We start from the raw sequence: 20,168 nt of genomic DNA, 5'->3' as shown, positions 1-20,168 counted from the left end.
ACAGCTGTGTCTGTGACTATGACCTGTATCAGGAAAGACTAGTACAGCATAGGGTCTGCTCTGTGAAGTGTCGCAAGGCAGTATTTATCTCCACTAAGTATAGAATCTTCTGTTGGTTTCTACTCTGATCTGTTTCTTTAAAACAAAAGTTTTGTTGTTAGATGATTTCACCTGACCAGCAGTATAATGCATCACTATACAAAAGGTACCCCAACTCTGTTTGCCTATATACAAAATAACATAACATACATTCATCAGTTTGCCATGAAAATGGGCATTATGGCTATACACAGGAAATAGAGCACCACTGCACTGAGCCTGTGTGGGGAGCAGGAAATGGAAGCTGGTGCCTGCAAGACAAGATGGGCCTGGGCCTCCAGGAGGAAAGGCTTTAGAGAGTCCAGAACAGAGATGTGGTCTGCTTCTTGAGGAGCTATGAGAAAGATGCATTCAGGTAAGGCCTGGCTGGTCTCCAGCAGAGGTGGGAAGGAACAAAGAGGCCCTCCGACTGGGGAAGCCAGTTGCTTTTGACTCAAGTGGTAAGAATTACGTCTGGAGTGATAAAGGCCCCAGCAGCCTAGTTGGACCTTCTGTTTGTCATGGTCACTTTTTTGTCACTGAGACACAATACATGGCACACAAGAGACTTACTTTGGCTCATAGTTTGTAGAGGTTTCAGACCATAGTTGGCTGGCTCCAAGGCAGGGCAACATGGCAGAGGAGCATGGCAAAAGAAAACTGCTCATGGCTTGGCAGACAGGAAGCAAAGAGCAAAAGGAGGAGCCAGGAAAGAAGATAAACCTTTCCAGGTCACACCCCCAGTGACACTCCTCTTCCAACCAGGCCAGACCTCCCAACAGCAAGTCAGCTATAAGCTGTAATCCATCACTGTTGAGAAGCCCTACTATGACCACATGAGGCTCTTGGGAAACAGCTAGATAGAAACCAACACTCTTGTTGTGCCCATTCCATAACCTCCAGTGAGATAGCCAGGTTTTGGAGATGTGCATGTGGGTGTGCCCCAGGAAACAGAGGGACTGCCCTCCACCACAGCTTTCCCAGAGGAGGAGGCTTGGGCCTTCTCTGGATGCTGTGTCCACTCTGCATTGCTGGGGGTTTCTGCAGTTGTCCAGCCCTGGGCCCTTTTCGATGTTGGGTCATGGCAAGGACCTAGGGATGTTCCTGTTTTCTAGTTCATGGGTTGCACACTACTGTGGTTTAAATGTGAAGGGTCTCCCAAACTCATACACTGAGGCTTTGATCCACATGCATCAGTGTTCGGGGGATAGGACCCTGACTTTATCCATGGATTAATCCATCAATGAATTTATAGTTAATGGGCTTACTGGGCAGGGCCTAGTTGGATGAGGTAGGTCATTGAGTACATTTTTGTCCCAGCTTCTTCCTCTCTGACTTTCCCCTCCTTTGCACTGATCCTAGCTGCCATGAGGTGAGTGGCTTTCCTCCGCCATGCCCTTCCATCATGGTGCTTCTGCCTCACTAGACACAAGGAGCATGAACTGAGACTGAGCCAAAATCTTTCCTCCCTCAAATTATTTTTGCTCTTTTGTTCTGGCCACAGAAAAGTGACTAATACACTAGACTGGGACCTAAAAAAAAAAGAACAGCGACTCACCCGGTGACCTGAGCTTACCATGTGGCAGTGGCTCTCAAGGTGTGCCAGTGGGGGAGCGACTTTCTGTACTGGCAAGAGGGAAGCAGATACTAACAACCAGAATAAGGCCCATGCATGTGGTTGTCCTACAACTTGTTCCTCACCTCCTGGTACCCAGTGTCATGAGTACAGGGGGAGCAAGAAAGGACACTTATGGGCCCAACCCACAAAAAAGCGACCTCCTGGACACCCCTACCTACCTGCAGAGGCCTGGGCCCAAGGCCCTAAGTGGAAGCTACTGAGTATGGGCTTGAACTGTTGCATGGGCAAGGGACAGGTGTCCCACAGTGAACCACTCGTGGGGGTTGTGTGATGTGTCCATTGGCCTACAGTGAACTTTGCGTGCCCATATAAGTTTTGAAATCAACTTGTCACTTTCCACACACAGAATCCTGTTGGGATTTTTATTTTTTACTTGATCAGTAAGACAGTATGAAGGGCATTGGTATATATAATATTGACCCTTCTAATCCACGAGTGTGGCACTTGTCTTGTTTACTTGGAAGTTCTCCGATTTCTCTCAGTAATGACTGATGGTTTTCTGTAGACAGGCCTTCCTGCAACACCATGGTGATGGTGATGGTTCCTAGGCTTTAAGATTTGAAGGTCTGCTACAGTTTTTTAAAATTTCATCATCTCAGCGCTCACTACTAGTACATAAAATGTAGTTGATTTTATTGACTTATACTAGAGATCTTGCCAAATGTACTTAATAATCTCCTAGTGTATGTGAAGGTTCCTCTAGGGTTTTTGACACCCCCAGTCACTGTCTGGCCCTCCAGCTGATGCAGCGCAGGAGCTGGGGCTGGAGCTGCCCATCTCTCCTGACTTCATGGCCAGCCTTCTCTGCTTCACCACCAAAGAGCATATGCTCACACACACACACACACACGCACACACGCACGCACGCACGCAGGAGCAACATTTTTTTTTCTTTTTTCTTTTTTTTTTTTTTTTTGATACCAGGGATTGAACTCGGAACCTTGCGCTTGTGAGGCTGGCAGTGGAACTACTGAGCTAAATCCCTGGCCCAAGAGTATATTTTGTGTGCACTAAGTTTTTGCTTGGGGTTGGGTTTTTTAAAACTATAAGTGGTATAGAGCTTTTACTTTTTCTACAACTATCATCTTTCCTTTTTTAACCTCACTTTGTTAATGTAGTGAATTGTACTTATTTTTTTAATTTTAAAACCCTATTAGATTCCAGGAATAAATACATTGGGGTGTTGTGGCACAGCTTGTGTCTACAGATGAGCACAGGTTACTACTGTTTGGCTTGGGGTTTTTTGTTTTGTGTGAACTGAATCTGTAGTTTCCCCTTAACTTGATGTTCTTTTCAAGTTTGGGTAAGTCAGTTATTATGGCTTCATTAATAACAAAAGCTAGTGGGTGGGGATTTAGCTCAGGGGTTTTGCCACCTGCCTTGAAAGCACAGAGACCATAGTTCCATCCCTGGTACCAAACAAACAAACAAACAAGAGCTACAATTTTTTCATGGTACTGGGAATTGAACCCAGGACCCTCTGGTAGTCCTTAGTGTCACCCTTCCAAGGTGAAGTGCTGGTGGTTTGTGCCACCTCTGGTCAATTCTAGACCTTGATGTGCAGCTTTTTAATCAGTGGCCAGAAGCTTTAAGCAACAAACATTGAGCCCTTGGCTTTTCTTTCAGACTGACTCCAGCATCCAGGCGTTCTTCATGGGCATAGACAGCTTGTGCAAGAAGTACTCACAGGACACCGCCCAGGTGAGTGCTGCTGAGGGGGGCTTGGGGACAGACATGCAGGCGGGTCATCTCAGACCACATGCACTGTGTGCTCTGGAGGCCACGCCCTTGCACATATGGAGTCAGTGAGTATTTTCTGCCTTCTCTGAGTTTTTCCACCTTTACAGTGGTGAAGTACCTGTGCACAAAAGGTTTCAATCTGGACAAAGCCCATGTGATTTATTTTGGTGTCCCATTGAGACCCACATAAGCTCAGTTCAGCCCTGAGCCCCTTTAGGCAGGATCCCCCCTCCCCACCCCGGAAGTTCAGTTCCTGAGACCCTCCCTCTAGGCCAGGTCTCTAGATTTAGGACAGTGGGTTTCTTCGTGAAGCTATCCTCTACAGATAGCACCCAGGGCTGCACGTGTCTGCTCTCACCTGTGGGGTGGTGCCGGGCTGCACAGGCCCTTCCCTCCCGACTCCCTTTTCCCGGCTTCATGTCACTTCCCGCTGAAGCAGGCGGCCTGGGAGAATTTGAGACCACCCAACCAATGCCCTCAGCCACACCTCATGTCCAGGCTCTGGCCAGCCAGGTCTGCTCCACCATCCTTCCTCTCCGGGAACAATGCCTAAGTGGTCCCCACAAGGACCCCATCCCAGATTACGCCCAGCCGTGTCCTTGGGGAGGCACCTGAGACTGGGTTTAGCTAACATATGGGTTTATTGTTTTAAAGACTCAAACATTTTAAAATTTCTGTCTTAATTTCTAATGAATAAATAGTGACAGATAAAACCCACCTAAGCAAAGCTCCTCGGATCCACAGACCTGAACTCTGAGTCCTGCCGTAGGATGGCAGCAGAGACCTCAGCTACAGCTGCCTTGGGGGCCTTTGTTGTCCCCTCCCTGAATTCCTTTGGGACAGACATAGGCCTCCTGCCTGAAGACCTGTGTGAGAGCCTCTGTCACACAGCCCCTGCCCGAGTAGGACTCGTCTGTGCTGTGCAGGCCGGGTGCTGGCCCTGCAAAGCAGGAACTTGCCGGTCTGCAGAGGCAGAGCCACCCTGGGTGTGAGCAAAGCTGTAGGCTGAGGAGTGTGCTTGCCTGCAGTGCCTGCCACTCCCGCCCCCAGCACTGACATTCGTTGTCTGCCCCATTTTGAAACACGGCGATGCTGCTCCTTGAAGGAAACTGCTCTCCATGCAGTCTGCACTGTCTTGGGCCTCCCTTCCCTGTCACAGTCTCCTCAGCTCATGAGCTGTGGACAAAGGTGAATCAGCCCTGAGCAGCTTTAACCAGACCTGGTCTAGAGCAGCCTCTGCTTCCTCTGCCCTGGGTTGACTTAATCTGAGAGGCATAGCTCATACAAGAAAAAGATGTAGCGTTCTTTTGTATTTATTAATAAAATCTCCCTTCTGAGGCCATAGCCAGTGTCTCTACCCCAGACCAGAGAAACCCTGTGGAAGGCCAGCGTGAGACCCCAGCAGATTGCAGACCCAGGGACGCGGACATATGGAGTCCAAGATGCCCTCTTCCCTGTGCTCACAAGCGAAGCCCTGGACCCACATTCCACCAGACTCATCCCTCTGCATCCCAGTCCTCATCTCCTGAGTTCGTCTCCTCTCCGCTGAGCTTCCCAGGATCCGGAGACACCGTGCCTACAGCCCTGACCTTGCTGCAGTCACACCTGCCCTGGCCAAGACAGGGTCAGGCACAGAGGCTGCGTGTTCTCTCCATTAGGGTCCTTGTCCAAAAGCCACCCTGCCAGTGGGAGAATGGCATTCCCTTGCACTCCGGTGCCCACCACCAGGCCCATGCACCTGACTGGTGTGGACATCCGCTACAAAGTGTCAGCCCCTGTTAGTCCCCAGGTACCATGCCTGTGAGGTAAGGGCCATACTCCAAGGCCCTGCCTGCACAGGTGTGGGACAGGAGACAGGCAGCCAACTGCCAGCACTCTTCCTGTTCCTGCCTGACCACAGGTGCCTGAGGCAGGAAGGAAAGGGTATGAGAAGCCTCTGAGGTCACAGAGTTCTGCCTGTCCAGACATGGTACCAGTGGGCTCCCTAGAGCCGGGCACAGGTGCCAGCACCCCACCCCCGCAGGAGCCCATGACAGGGTCGGGTGGGCTCAGCCTCCCACTCTGCAGTGGGGAGGCACATGGGGATGCAGCCTGTGTCGCCTGCAGGACTCTTCACCACTCTTCATGGTCTGTGTGAGCAGCGCTCGGGCTGTGCCTGCCTTGTCCCCAAGCTGATAGCTCTTCTGGTCCTGAGACTGGCCACTCTGAGGAGGACGACACCCACTGACCCAAAGGTGGTGTCTCCATGGAGGGGACAGGACTGCAGGCCCAACTTGTGCCCATGTCCCTGTTCGCAGCTAGATTGTCTTTTGTATGAGGTTGGACACTGCTCCCTCCTGTCTGTGGTGTGAGAAGATTGCCAAGCTTACAGGAAGTGACTTTAAATATACTTTATCCTCAGTCGCCCCTTTGTCTGCAGGCCATGCCTGAGTGGTGGCAGAGTTAGGTGACGTGGGACAGTCTGGTGTTTGAAGTGGGTAAGCACCATCATCTGAGCCTTCACTCACTGGAAACAGCTGTCTTCTCCAAGTTGCAGACCACTGCCCCCCACTTCCATTAGATCTGTGAGAAGCCCAATTCCAGCTGTGTGTGCAGCAGACATGGAATACAGGCGTCTCTAAGGAAAACCAGGGATGGGGCAGGTTTCAGGCATGGCTGGCCCTGGGGTGCAGACGAGCCACTGGCAATCTGGCTGGGTCTCCTGCTTTGGCTCCCCACCACTGGTCTGGGCCATGGTTCCCTACTTGGTGCTGGTCAGTCAGGAGGGCACCTCAGGCTGCTCACTGTCATCAGAGTGACAGCACACTGTGGATGTCCCAGATTGGACAGGAGTGGCTGTGGGCTGACAAGCAGCCACAGTATCATCAGGAGGCGTTCATAGCAGCTCACTGGCCTCTGTTGGACACACATTCCCTACTCTAGGAACCTTAGTGCCAAGCATCCACGCTGGGCAGCCCTGGTGGCAGCAGCCCTCACCCAGCAGCACCCACATGTCTCCGTGGAAGGAGGTGGTGTACAGCCACCCACTCCCACCTTCCAACACCACCACTTCTCCCCTGGCTGACTTTTGTTGCCTCTCAGATTTCAGAGTTCCAAGACAAGCACAGGAAGAGGCTGCTCACCTTCTATCGAGAAAAGGTAAGCAGAACAATCTGCTGCCTCCTGGGCCATTTGATCTCTGCCCTAAAGGTCAGACTGTTGCCTAACACCACCCTCTTTAAGGGAGCCTGGGTGTGAGGCTGCTTTTCTTGACTTTTCCAGTGTGCAGTGTTGTCACTGTCTCCCCTTTGCCTGATACCTGCCTGCAGTTGTCTCAGAGCCTCCTAGGCCACTTGGCTCATCTGCTCAGCCATCTAGGGTTTTTGTTTTTGTTTTTGGGGCATGGAACCACCCAGAGCCCCATGGGTGCTAGGCAAGAGTGTACCACCAAGCAACATCGCATCCCTTTTTTGAAATTTTACATAGAGGCTGGGGATTTAGCTCAGTGGTTCCACCACCTGCCTTGCAAGCACAAGGACCCAAGTTCAATCCCTGGTTACCAATAAATAAATAAATAAATAAATAAATAAATAAACAAATAAATAAATAAATAAATAAATTTTTAAAAAACAAATTTTATGTAGAGACACAATCTCACTAATGCAGACTTCAAACTCTGAATCCTCCTGCCTCAGCATCTCAATTAGCGAGGGTGCTACTGTGCTACCGTAGTAGTAGCATGTGCTACTCTGCCTGGATATCTTGGGTATTTTTTAAAATGAAAGTCCTGTTTTTAAAACTCTGGAGTTTTTGGAGTAAATTAAATGAGGATGCTGGCTTTTAAGCCATGAAACTCTGGAGCCCCTTCCTTGAATCCAGAAGCTGTTGCCTGGCCCTGCTTCTACTTCTCTGGGCATGACCATTGGAGGGGTATGAGGTGCTCAGGTTCTGTGCACAGACCCTCCAGCCTCAAGCAATAACTCCATACCACACCGCAGAAGTGCCCCAGAACCCAGCCAGAGGATGCTCACCTTGTGCTGAGCTTTGGCGAAGCCTTCTGTTGTGTTAATGTCTTTTGCCCCCAACAAACCTACAGGACAGGCAGTACTGACCCCACTGGACAGACACCACCTTAGGATGGAGCGTTAAGTCATGGCCTTGAGCCCTTGCAGATCTGGGTCCAGGTGTAGGCCCAGGCCCTGCCACATCACAAGCTGTGCTTAGAGCATCTGTGTACAGTCAGATGTCTGGCTCAAGGCCAGTGTCCCTGAGCAGCACCTGGCACACCTGAGCTCTCGGCTCCTGCCTGTCCATATCAGCTGCATGCTGGGCTGGCACAGGAGGGTTGGACTGGGTCCCCAGGGCCTGAGTCAGCTCTGCACAGATGGCTCCCAGGGCCACACTGCTGAGAGCCTGATGGGCTGAGCTCAGTGTGTATTATGTAAACTGTCACTCGGCATGGGTCCATCTGGTGACAGAGGTTGTTTCATGTGTCTAGATCTCACAGCTGGAAGAGTCACTCAGGAAGTCGGTGCTGCAGTTGGAACGGCTGCAGAGGTAAGGTCCCTGGCTTCCACTGAGACCCTTGATTTTAACAGGGAGCAGAGGAAAAGGTGCTTGGAACTTCTAAAGCAATAGATTGCAGAAGGGAGAACAAGGAAGGCAAAAAGGAGAGGACTTGTACAGCCAGTGAGCCTTGATCTCCCCTGCCCTTGAGTTGGAGGCCGTGGGCCAGCAGATGTGGCACCCTTTAGGCTCCTCTGGAGTGTGCTGTCTGCACACCCACTGAGAACAGTTGCTGTCTCAAAACCCTCTTATACTTCCAGGTGGGATGAATCCCACTTCTTTCAAGGGAGATACATCTTTGTAGTATAATTCATTGTCTTTATTCCTCTATTTAGTATGAAATCATCACAACATACAGCTTTCAGCACCATAAAGAATTCAGTTTCAAGTGAGTAAAATAAAGCTGGAAAGGGGAAGAATACAAAGACACATGCTGCCAGTCACACTAACACAAAGATGTTTTATCCTTACTCCTTCAGCAAAGCCGGACGGGTATGTGTGGCTGCCACCTAACACATCAGCCCCTGACAGGTGTGTGGACTGCTGGGACAGGTTGTGGAGTCACAAGTCCCATAGATACTCCTGCATTTCTCTTCTCAATCTGCCACCCCTTCATATCACACTGACCCAGAGCCTGGACAGTTTGCTGGATATCCGGCTCCCTTTGGTACTCTTCTTACCTCTGTGAGAGACCCAGGTCCCTAGATACACACTGTGATCCTATCTGGCCAGGGCACTGTTCCTACAGTCGCAGCAGCTGGCATGGGGACAATTACATGACCTGGTGTTCTGGGATCCCTAAATTCACTGGGTTTGCAGAGGCAGAGTGGCTGGCAGCCCTGCCCTGCTTAGATATGGAGGGGCTGGTTATGGGCACCTATGGGTGCCTGTCACAGGTGCTGCTTTACCTGGCGGAAGGCCCCATGCCTAGCTGTCAGACCTGGGACCAGGGTCCCTCGAGTAGAAACCTCATTTAAGCTGGCAGATGCCCAGCTGGCCTGTTGGTACATGTCTGACCATTGCTTTGGCCCTGGGAGCCTGACCTTGCCCCCCTGTATCCTGGGGAGAATGCTCCAGGGGAAGGAGCAAGGCCGTGGTGCCATGACACTAAGAGACCAGCTCATAGCGATCTCCAGATCCCAGTGGGGAGGGCAACCCTCCATCCTTGAGCTCAAAGGCAGGCAGAGGATGATTCCCAAAGGCCATTTCCTTCCTAGGTCCAGGGTGCTACCCACCTAGGTCTTCCCAGGGGACTTCTCACTGGTGGGCTAGAGCCAGCAGGCTCAGGTTCTCTGGCATCATGCCATGACCAGAGGTGGTCCCTATGTCGTGACTGCATAGGCCATGTGGGGGGGTCAGTGGGGCCATCAGGTAGGCTGTATCTCGCTGTCCTGCAGGAGGAGGGTGTGGGTCAGGGTTCTGGATCAACATGCTGAGAACCTGGGGAGGTAGAGCTGAACACAGCAGGGGGTCAGTTCAGCTTATACTCCATGTGGATGGGGCCACATAAAGAGAGAGTTCACTACACATGGGCTGGGTCATCAGAGCCGTCCTTGGACTGCTGGAGCTGTTGGAAGAGAGGGCTCTCTGCTCTGAGGTCACCTCTGGGCTGAGGAGGGCTGGGAGAAGACAGGCCCATGGGTGTTTCCCTGTCCACCTTTGGGCAAACAAAGGACCAACCCAGGTCCAGCACTAGCAGTATAATGTAAGGTCCAGGAAGTCATATTAACCAGAACAAGTGATGTTCCTGCTGGCGGGATCTAGTATTGTGGGTCCAGCGGGGAGCTGGATGAGCTGGGAGCTGGGTTGGCACAGGGAGTGCCAGGTCCCATGCTTTGCAAGGTGCTTTGATTGCACAGACAGAGGGCATCCAGTAGCTTGCAGGAAATGGTCGGTGTAACAACCACACCCTGATGACAGCACAAAAGAAGAAGGAGGCTTCAGATACACATGTCTTGCTTTGTACAGTGTGCTTAACTGATGTTTTTAGTTATAGTTAATTCATAGGCCAAATTAACGCATTTCGCTGTTTGACAGGGTGGAGTCAATGGAGATTGACCTTACTCCTTCCCCAGTGAGGAAAGTAAGTACCTCTGTGCTGCCACTGTGCTGTGTCCTGTGTCACACGCCTAGAGCTTAGCTGTCCTTAGTGCTTATAAACAGACCTGGTCACTTAACAGTGGACTGACCTCTAGCAGTGCCTCTGCACACATGTGAGTTCTAAACTCACCCCCAGAGAACCCTCAGGAATGCTGTATTCTGCCTGGACAGCCAGGCCCATGGCCATGGGGAGGGTGGCAGGGTCCTGCGCAGCGGGAGCAGCAGTACCAGGGGCCAGAGGAAAACAGAAACCCTGTCAGCCCAGAAAAAGAAGTGGGTTGGAAATGTGAAGACTGAAAAGGAGAAGGACACAGCTGCAGATCAGAGAGAACACAAGGCCAAAGCCCAGGAGGCTCCAGTGGTCCCGTCTGCTGCCTGGCCTGGGATGAGATGCTTCATTGAGGAACACCTCAAACCCACAGGGCTCTTGTGCCTTCCTCCTGACAGCAAAACACTGGCATTCTTGGAGCATATGTTCATGGCAAGAAATGTCCAGCGAGCAAGCTATAACTAGAGGGGAGAAAATAGAGTATTTTGACTATGTCCCATGAGCCAAGCCTGCTGTCCTGGCTCTAACCCAGCAGGTGTCACAATGAAGTGTGGCCCCAGGCAGGGCACCGGGGTGGGTGATGCTGTGTGCTGGTTCTTCCTCTTTGTGTGGAGACATGGGAGATTACTGTGAGAAAAGAGGATTTGGAAAAGCTGCTGTGCCTCCCCTTGGAGGTCGGCACAATCATAGGGCCAAGAAGTGCTGTGCTTCCCACTGAGCACCTCCGTGCTACCCAGGTACTGCCGTGGCCTCTGCCACTGTGCCCCCTGCATGACCAATGGAGCAGAGAGGCCTTGGAAGCCTGGTCACAGTCTGGTACAGCTGCCAGCATCCCAGACCGAGGTGGCAGCTCCTATACAAGCCCAGGGGCGCGACATCATATTCCAGAAGCCCAGACCGGAGATGAGGGCTAGCAGAGAACAGCCCCTCCTCAGGTGCCTACCTCCACTTTTGCCACAGTGAGCCCCAGGGCCACCGATCAAACTCCCTCTGTGTGGCCCATTAGCCTCTCCAAACTCATGCTATAGCTATTCCCATATTCTCCCCCAGGTGGGGCTCCAGCACAGACCCACAAACAGCCTATGAGCCTTTCTGAGGCTCATCCCAAGCTCTTCTTTGGAACTTCCAGTAACCTACTGGAGCACTGACATTCATGGGAGTGCACACCTAGCCGTGGCTGTGCAATGGCTGGAAGGACTGCTGGGCATGAGCTGTGGGTCTTCTCGTGGGTCACTATCTAGTCCCAGACCTGTTGGAGACACGGGGCATACTGCGGACTCAGACTCCTGAGCCCTTGGGCTTGGTGGGCAGCAAGGTGGGGGCTCCAGAGAAAGGGAAAAACCAGCCAGGCCCAAGGACACCTGGAAGCCAGCCACTCTCAGAGAGGTCAGCTCCAAGTTGAGAAGGGGTTGGTGGACTTCTCTTTGAGAACTGTGAGAAAGGTACTGCAAACCCTAGGAAGGAGCCAGAGTCCCTGGAATACACCCACTCCTGACAGGTGGGAAGAGCACCCAGACCTGCCCAAGCAGGGATGTCCTTTGTGTCCTCGAGTGCCACGGAGGCTGTGTCACAGGAAGGGAACCCCTGTCCTCAGCAGTATCTGCATCAGCTGCCAGGCTGGATTCTGGAATGGACCAGTCCCTTCACAATCAATGTGCAGGACCAGCAAGGCAGCGTCCAGGGGTCACAGTGGAGCCCCCCAAGGACACAGGCTTCCCAGGGTGGACCTGCCTATGGGTCACAGAGTCTGTCAGTGGCATACCAGGGAAGGTGGCACTGAGAACTTGGCAGGCATGTGTGGCAGTGGCAGTCTAGGCCTGGTGGGGAGGTGAGATTCCAGGCCAGGAATCCAGCCATGGGCAGGGGCTGATGAGTGACCAGCAGAGACTGTGGTCCCCAAATACCTCAGGTCATGTAGAGTGGGGGCTCACAGCTGCAGTCAGTCACACAGAGTTAGTGGCAGCCTTGTCTCGAAGTGCTCGAGCGGGGAAAAGGGGGTGCAGGAGGCCAGCACAGTCTGCTTTACCAGGAGGGTGTCTCTTGGGGTAATGTGTTGCCTGCCTTCCTCTCCCGAATTCCTGAAAAACACTTGCTGGGTCCTGTGTCCACTCAGTGTCACAGGACCTGGTGAGACAGGGAAGAATCAGGAATCCTACCCATGTCCGCCAGTGGGACTTGTGTACACATGGATCCAGGGCAGACGGGACTCTGCCAGGGTGAGGAGGGCTAAGGAGGAGGAGCTCCCAAGATGGGTTTCTAATGAACAGTGGATTCTGACCCCAAAGGGGCAGAGTAGAAATCTCACCAGCTGTTTTCTTTCATGTGCTTAGCCTGAGGTTGCGGTGGGCCCTGTGAGAATCTCCGTGATTAGTCCGCCTCAGGATGGGCGCATGGGTAAGTGATGTTTCTGTAACCTCACTCAAATCCATGCATTAGTGCACATGCATCCTCTGAAAGCTGTGATAATCAGATTTGCCGGACTCTCCCAGTGAGGCCGAGCTGCCCTGAGCACCAGGTTGTACAGCACTGGGGCCATCAGGGTGAAGCTCACAGGAGATGGGAGCTCTTACAGTTTTAATCAAAAGTTGTGTGGCTGAGTTTGCCTGTGGGTGTAATCCTTTTCCCTGCAGATCCAGGCTTGGTGAGCCCTCCAGGCCTCAGTCTCCCTCCCTGTGGGCTTCCCACTGTTCCTGTCCTGAGTGCCCCAGCCCCATACCTCTCTGTGGGCTCCCTTCTGTCCCTCCTGTTCCCTCCACTCCAGTGTAGGAGCCCTCCTAAGAGCCCAACTCAGGGCCTGTGGCCTTGTCCCAGGGCTTGCTGAAAGAGCAGAGCTCTGATTGACGTCCCCAGCCTGCCCTGTGTCACCAGCAGCTTGAACAGGTTGCTTCCCCCCGTGTCAAGTTCTCATGGGACTTCTAGCTACTCTGGGCTCCTGGGGACCACCCTGCCCAGCTCACTGCCTCAGGTGTCCGTAGACACTGTTCTTGCTGGGCCCTCCCCACGCTCTGGGGACCAGAGCTCTCTGTGTGCTGAGAAGCTGTGCAGGAGCCTGGCCCGCACAGCCCAGAGGCTGAGTACTGCCTCGGCGCCTTCTCAGCAGTGTCTGCTGTGTTCTGTGCCTGCGGTTTGGGAGGAAAACATCATTTTGGTTTTCATTCTTGTGACTGTTAATGATCTGAGTGTTTCAGTTCTATTCATCTCCTGTTCTTTTTCTGATTTACCTGTTTCTGTCTTTTGTTCTTTGTGCCTGTGACATCCTTAATGTGAAAGATACTGATCTTTTATCCAGTTTGCTTTGTTAGTCTGTATTTCACTTTTAGAAATTGAGCATTTTCAGCCAGGCTGATGGCACATGCCTGTAATCCCAGAACTCAGGAGGCTGAAGCAGGAGGATAGACACAAGTTCAAAGCCAGCCTGGGCTACATAATTAGTTCAAGACCAGCCTAAACTATATAGCAAGGCCCTGTCTCAATTTTTTTTTTTTAAGGGAAATTCAGCATTTTTAGTCAGGTGTAATGGCACATGCCTGGAATCCCACTCTGGGAGGATGAAGCAGAAGGATCATAAACTGGAGCCCAGACTGAATAACCGAGTGACTCAGTAGGCCCTGCCTCTAAGATACGAAGTAAAGGATCTGGGAATGTGGCTCAGTGCAAAGGCCCTGGGTTCAATCCCTGATACTGTACAAAAAAAAAAAAGAAAGAAAGAAAGAAAAAGAAGCTTAATGTTTTTGTACTCAAATCTATACTCTTTTTTATTTCATGGGTTTTTGTGCTGAGGTAGGTTTTTTGCATAACTAAATTGTATCTCCTTGGTGGTTTCCACAGACTTCATTTTTTATAGCAGTGTTATGTTCGCAGTAAAATGAGGTGAAAGGAAATTTCCCACATATTTCCTGCCCCTATGTGTTTATAGCCTCCCCCATCACAGTGCCCCCACAGGATAAACTTTACTGTAGCAGATGCAGCTGTGTCCACACCACACTGTCCTCCAAGTCTGTCATTGGATGCGTGCGTGTTATGGCCACAGCGTCATGGAGGACGTTCACTGCCCTGAGAGTCCTCTGCGCTCCACTCTCACCCCTTCCTCCCCCAGAAACACTGGCTTTTCCACTGTTTCCACAGTTGCCTTTTCCAGAAGGTCATCCAGCTGCACACATGCACGGAGCCTCTGCAGGGACCTCTTCCTCAGAGTGATGCGCACTTATGGTTTCTCCATCTCTTTTCATGGCTTTTGAGCTTCCTTCTTTCTAGTGTTGGACACTAATATTTCATCATCTGGGTGCATCATAGTTTATTCATTCACCTACTGATGGGCATCTCAGTTGTTTTTAAGTTTTGGCCATTATGAAAAACCTGGTATAGATAGCCATTTCAGATTTCATGTGGACCCAAGCCTTCAAGTCCTGTGGGTGAATATTGAGGACCACAGTTACTCCTGGAACCTGTGGCAAGAACAAATTTTGTTTGGGAAGAAACTGCCAAGCTGCCTGACAAAGTGCTATGCCATCTTGTGTTTCCACAGCCATGAGTGACTCCTGGGGCTCAGCATCCTTGCCAGGGCCTCAGATACACAAAGCAAAAATTACAAATTAGAAGGAAAAAAAGCAGCTCAACAATTTTGTTTTGAAATTTCCATGCTCTTTTGTAAGAGATAATAAAACAGCTCACAATAAAAGTTGTAAAAGGAAGTGGGAACAAAAATTATGAGACATACATAAAACAACAAAGTGGCAGACACAGGTCCATCATCAATATTAGCATGTAATAGAGCACATTAAAGGCTATAGTAAACAAGCACAGATTGTCAAGCTGGTATAAAAGAGAGATCTACCAGGATGCTGTCTACAAGAAATAACACTTCAGGGCAGGGGATTTAGCTCAGCAGTTCGGTGGCCTGCCTTGCAAGTGCAAGGACCCAAATTCAAACCCCGGTACCAAAAAAAAAAGAAAAAAAAGAAATAACACTTCAAAGGCATGATAGGCTGAAAGGAAGTTATAGAGCAGATACATCGAGGAATAGCAACAGAGTACTGAAGTACCTGTTACTCATATCAGGCTCACCAGGTTTCAAGACAAAACTTATGGCTAGATACAAGGACATTTCATGATGGCAAAAGGATCAATATATTAGGAAGACATGATAGTTTTTAATGTAAACACACCAAAAGAGGGCCTGAAAATAGATGCAGCAAAATTGATGAAAGTAAAAAGAAATCATTCATTCAACAATCATGATTTGGGTATGAAACAACTAGATAGATAATTACTAAGAAAATAGAAGATTTCAGCAGCACTTTTGATCACATTGGCTTATGTGACAAATATAGACACCACCCAACAAGAGCAGAAAAACATTTTCTTTGGCTGCAAATGAGACATTCTTTAGAACAGACTGGATATTAGAACATAAAATAACTCCCAACACATCTTAAAGGATTAGGATCATACAAAGTGCATTCCCTGACCACTGTGAGATTAAATTGGAAATGAACAACAGAAAAAATCTGAGAATAAAGCAAATAACACTTCAAACTAATCCATGGGTCAAAGAAAAAAAATCAAAAGAAATTAGAAAATATCTTGAACTGAATGAAAATATATGTCAAGTTTACATTCTGCAAGAAAAGCCATATTTATAGCTTTAGTTCTTGGGGATAGATCTTTTGAAAATAGGAAGGGGACTAAGAAATGGAGGGAGTGCAGAGGAAGGGTCCATAAGAAAGAATTAAGATGTGTTATGTATGTGTACCAACTCCCTGTGAGGAATGTAATCAGCGTGTACTGAAAATGTACTAACAGAAACTTTTAAATAGAATAAAGTAAAAAACAAAATAGAAAGGATACTCTGAACTCAGTAAGCTCAAGTTGCCAAGCGAACAGAACAGATAGAACCAAGAGAGATGCTTAATGGAACCTAGAGTTGGTTCTTTGATGAAATTATCAAAATTGAGTCAAGAAGAAAGAATAAATCTAGATAAACACCTATCAAGTGAAGTTGAATTGGTAATTTTTCAGAAAAAGCCAATTTCCCAATGGTTTGTTTCATGGGTCAGTTCTTTCAAACATTTAAAGAAAAACTTGAATGAACTTGGGAAATAGATCAGGTTCTTGTCAGTTCCTTTTATGGGCTTAGTAATGGCCCTGTAACAAAGCTGAAGAATACACAAAAGAAAACCCATGCCAGTGTTCTTCCTGAGTATAAATGCAGAATTCTTTAAAAATACATTTGACAATCAAATCTAACAACATATAAAAGGTGTTTCACACCATTTCCAGGTGGAGTTCAACCAAGGTATTCATGTTGACTTGGCATCAGAAGGTCAGTTAACACCATAAACTATGTTAATAGACTAAAGTACAATAAAATCTTAAAATCTTTTCAATAAGAAAAGAACTTGCCAAACTTTACAGTTGTGCATGGTAGAAAGTATCAACAAAAATGGAGTAAAAGAGCATTTCCTCAACTTGAGAAATAGGATCTTTAGAAAACCTACAGGCCAACACCATAATTAATGTTGGAAGTTTTTTTTTCATTTGCTTTTGCAGTACTGGAAATTGAACCCATGTCCTCACCCAATACTACTACTACTACTACTGCTAATAATAATAATAATAATTGTAATTATTATTATTATTATTATATATGCTTATCTAACGCTGTAGAAAAATTAACTCAAAATGAAAAAAAACTAAAAACTAAAACTACAACCCCTTAGAACACCACATTGGGCAAAATCTCCAAGCCATTTGGATTTGCCACTCATTTTTTTAATGTATCATCAAAGGTACAGACAACAGAGGAAAAAATAAATAAACTGAAAATTATGAAAATTTGAAGATTTTGTGCAATAAAAGACGCTATCAGTAGAGTAAAAAGGTAACCCAAAGGAGGGGTGAAAATACATGCAAATTGTAAATCTGATGAGAGATTGAGATCCAGCATATATAAAAAACTTCTAAAACTCAACAACAAAAACAATTTGGAGATGAGCAAAAGACTTGGACGGGCAAATACAAGTGGCCAATAAGCACACAAATAGATAACCTCACTAGTCCTTCGAGTACAAGTCACCACTCTTTAAAATCAGAAAATAAGTGTTGGTGAGAATGTGGAGAGAAATTCGAACTCTTTTACACATTGGTAGGATTGTAAATTAGCGCAGACACTACGGAAAGTGGAATGGTTGTTCCCCAAGAAGTTAAGGCTGGAACTCCCGTAGGTTGCAGCAGTTCCACTTCTCTGGAAACCCAGACGAACGGAAAGCTGAGCCTTGGGGATATTTGTACACTCAAGTTCATAGAGCATGAAAACAACTCAGGTGTCCACCCACAGATGAATGAGCAAACACACCATGGTATGTAATAAAATGGAGCATTATCGTGCCTTTAAAAGGAAATTCTGAGCTGGACATTGTGGCCCAGGCCTGCAATCTCAGCGCTCTGGGAAGCTGAGGCAGGAGAACCACAAGTTAAAGGCCAGCTTGAGTGGTTTAGTGAGACCCTTTCTCAAAATAAAACAAGGGCCGGGGCTAAAGCTCTATGTGAAGGCCCTGCAGTCAATCTCCAGTGCCACAAGAAAAGAAAAAAGGAATTGACACATTTACAGCACAGGTGAACTTTGAAGATATTATCAGAAAAAATGAGCCAGTCATAAAAGGACAAGTACATGTGCTTCCCCTGGGCAGTCAGAATCACGGAGGCAGCCCGTAGAATGGTGGGTTTTGGGGCTGGGGAGAGGAGAGGGGGTTATTTTTCTGTTTCGCAAAATGGTAAATTACAGAGATGGGTGGTGAATGCTTAATATTCTGGATGTGTTTAATACCTCTGAACTGTATGCTTAAAATGGCTAACGTGGTAACTTTTATGTTATGTGCATTTATCATAATTTTTATTTAAAGGCAGAGGCACCAGAGAGCTTGCTTGTTGCTCTGTCTACATGCACACAAAGGTCTTGGGGCTGAGGCCTCAACGGTAGAGCTCCTGCCCAGAGTGCACACAGGCTCTGAATCTTACTCAGCACCAAACAGAAACAGTGTCGTGTGAGAACACGGTAAGGGTGCTGCCACCTGCACACCAGGAGGAAGGTTCTTACCAGAAACCAAACCAGCCAGCACCTGTGCCTGGACTCTCAGTCTCTACAAGTGTGGAAAATTCAACTGCACTTGCCTACAACACGCAGTCCGTGCTGTTCTGTTGTGGCAGCCCAAGCAGACAAGCACACGCTCCTGTTCCTCCGTTGTATTTCACTGTCACTGTTGTCTCGGTGAGCACTCTAGGATTATGTTACAGTGTGGACCTGGGATGTCCCCGGAGGCACCTGTGTCCAAGGCCTGATCCCTGGCTGGTGGGGCTTTGGCAGAGGAAGGGAGTCACTGGGCATGTGCCCCTGAAGGGTTTCTCTTGTCCTTGGCCTCCCCTGCCTCTCCCTCTTCCTCTCCCTCTCTGCTTCCTGCTTGCTAGCTGCCATGAGGTGAGCAGCTCCTTCCACTTTGCCCTCTGCCACATTCACCTCTTCACAGGCCCAGAAAAACAGAGTCACGTGACCATGGATAAAGACCTCTGAAACCATGAGCTGAGGTGCATCTGCACTCCATTAAGTTGATCTTCTCAGGTATTCTGTCACAGCAATGAGAAGCTAACACAGGCTACAGTATACATCTTGAACTTACAGCAGTATACTTGAGGTTGTGCTGACTTCATTCCAGTGAAACAGAGATACTCCTCCCACCTATATAATATCTGTAATTTCCACGTGTTGTAACCCAACAACATTGTCTTCTCATTATTCCTTAAACCTCTTGGGGAAATACACACATAAATGCTTGTCTTATATTATTACCCTTTCCAGTGCTTTTCATCTTTTTTGTTACTTTTTACTGTTACTTCCTTTCAACCTGAAGTATTTTTTAATTTCTTGTAGGAAAGTTGGCTAACAATGAGATCATTCAGTTTTGGGTGGTTTTGGTTTTTTGTTTGGTCGTTTGGTTGGTCAGTTGCTTGCTTGAGGCAGGGTCTTCCTGGCCTCAAACTCGTATGATCCTCATGCCTCAGCCTCCAGTGTGCTGGTATACAGGTGTGTACCACCGCAGCTGGCACTTTTTAGTTTTTGTTCATCTTTGATTATCTTTAGTTTGTCTTGATTTTAAAGGGCAATTTTCACTGAATATGGAGTTTCTTGGTTGACTGCACATGTTGTTCCCTTGTCCCGGCTCCACTGTTTCTGTGGCTTTGCCGATGCTGCCATCCTCTGGGTCCCCAGGCACCGTGGGGTGGGCATGGAGCATGGCAGACTGCCAGGGGCAGATACTTCTGACCTTGCATCTGTGTCCGACCCTGGGCCTCAAGGAGCATTTCTGCAGCTGTGTCCAGGTCCAGACTTGGCCTGGTGACTTGGCTTGCTGGTCCCTGCTTCACCCCAGCAAGTGCCCGGGGATGGTTAGCAACCTGCGTGTGGGCACACACACACCTCTTTTGTGACATGCAGGTCCCTGTTGTCCCGTCCTGTCCTCGAGTCCTGGCTCACTGTCCCATCCCCTAGGGGTGGCATGGCATCTTTGTGTATGCAGCACTGCAGGATGCGATTTGCTCTGTACTCAGATGACCAGATCTTCCCTCCGTATGTGTTGTGTTTTTTATTTAAATTTTCCAGTAGAAATCTTTCTAAAATGGTTTTCATAATGTCACTTTCCTGAGTAGTGGTTTCCACACCTAACCTGAAGGTGTCATAGGTGCAAGATCACTCTGATCTGCTTCTGGTCAGCTGATCCCAAAGGCCTTGGTCTCCCCTGGTGCCCCTGCCTCTGCAGTGCCCACTGCCCTTCCAGACGCTATTGGCCCTGGGGCTGCAAGCTGTGGGACCCAGCAGCATGTGGGCCATCAGTACAGTCACCCCATAGGGCACCGTGAGTGTGGTAAAGAGCCATCCTGTGGCCTCCACCATGGGCACATCGCCTGAGCAGAGGCACGTTTATGGTTCTGTGTATTGAAACACACCAGGATTTTTTTTTTTTTTTT

General features: G+C 48.8%; 1 protein-coding gene across 3 annotated transcripts in view; it reads left to right on the top strand.

The window, feature by feature from the left end:
- Positions 1 to 20,168, top strand: part of Rnf212 (ring finger protein 212) — a 32,072-nt gene that overhangs the window by 8,174 nt on the left and 3,730 nt on the right. For all 3 annotated transcript variants that reach the window (XM_010641671.1, XM_010641670.2, XM_010641669.2), the window contains exons 3-9: positions 3,344 to 3,418; positions 6,539 to 6,595; positions 7,935 to 7,993; positions 8,338 to 8,390; positions 8,482 to 8,533; positions 10,040 to 10,085; positions 12,482 to 12,545. In XM_010641671.1, the coding sequence (XP_010639973.1) occupies positions 3,344 to 3,418; positions 6,539 to 6,595; positions 7,935 to 7,993; positions 8,338 to 8,390; positions 8,482 to 8,533; positions 10,040 to 10,085; positions 12,482 to 12,545 (406 nt within the window). The remainder of the gene's footprint in view (positions 1 to 3,343; positions 3,419 to 6,538; positions 6,596 to 7,934; positions 7,994 to 8,337; positions 8,391 to 8,481; positions 8,534 to 10,039; positions 10,086 to 12,481; positions 12,546 to 20,168) is intronic.

This window comes from Fukomys damarensis, unplaced genomic scaffold (assembly GCF_012274545.1).
Source record: "Fukomys damarensis isolate Sample0158 unplaced genomic scaffold, DMR_v1.0_HiC HiC_scaffold_35, whole genome shotgun sequence".
In the NCBI taxonomy this organism is placed as follows: Eukaryota; Metazoa; Chordata; class Mammalia; order Rodentia; family Bathyergidae; genus Fukomys; species Fukomys damarensis.
Note: the sequence above shows the minus strand (reverse complement) of the source record. Positions and strands in the feature narration are given on the sequence as shown.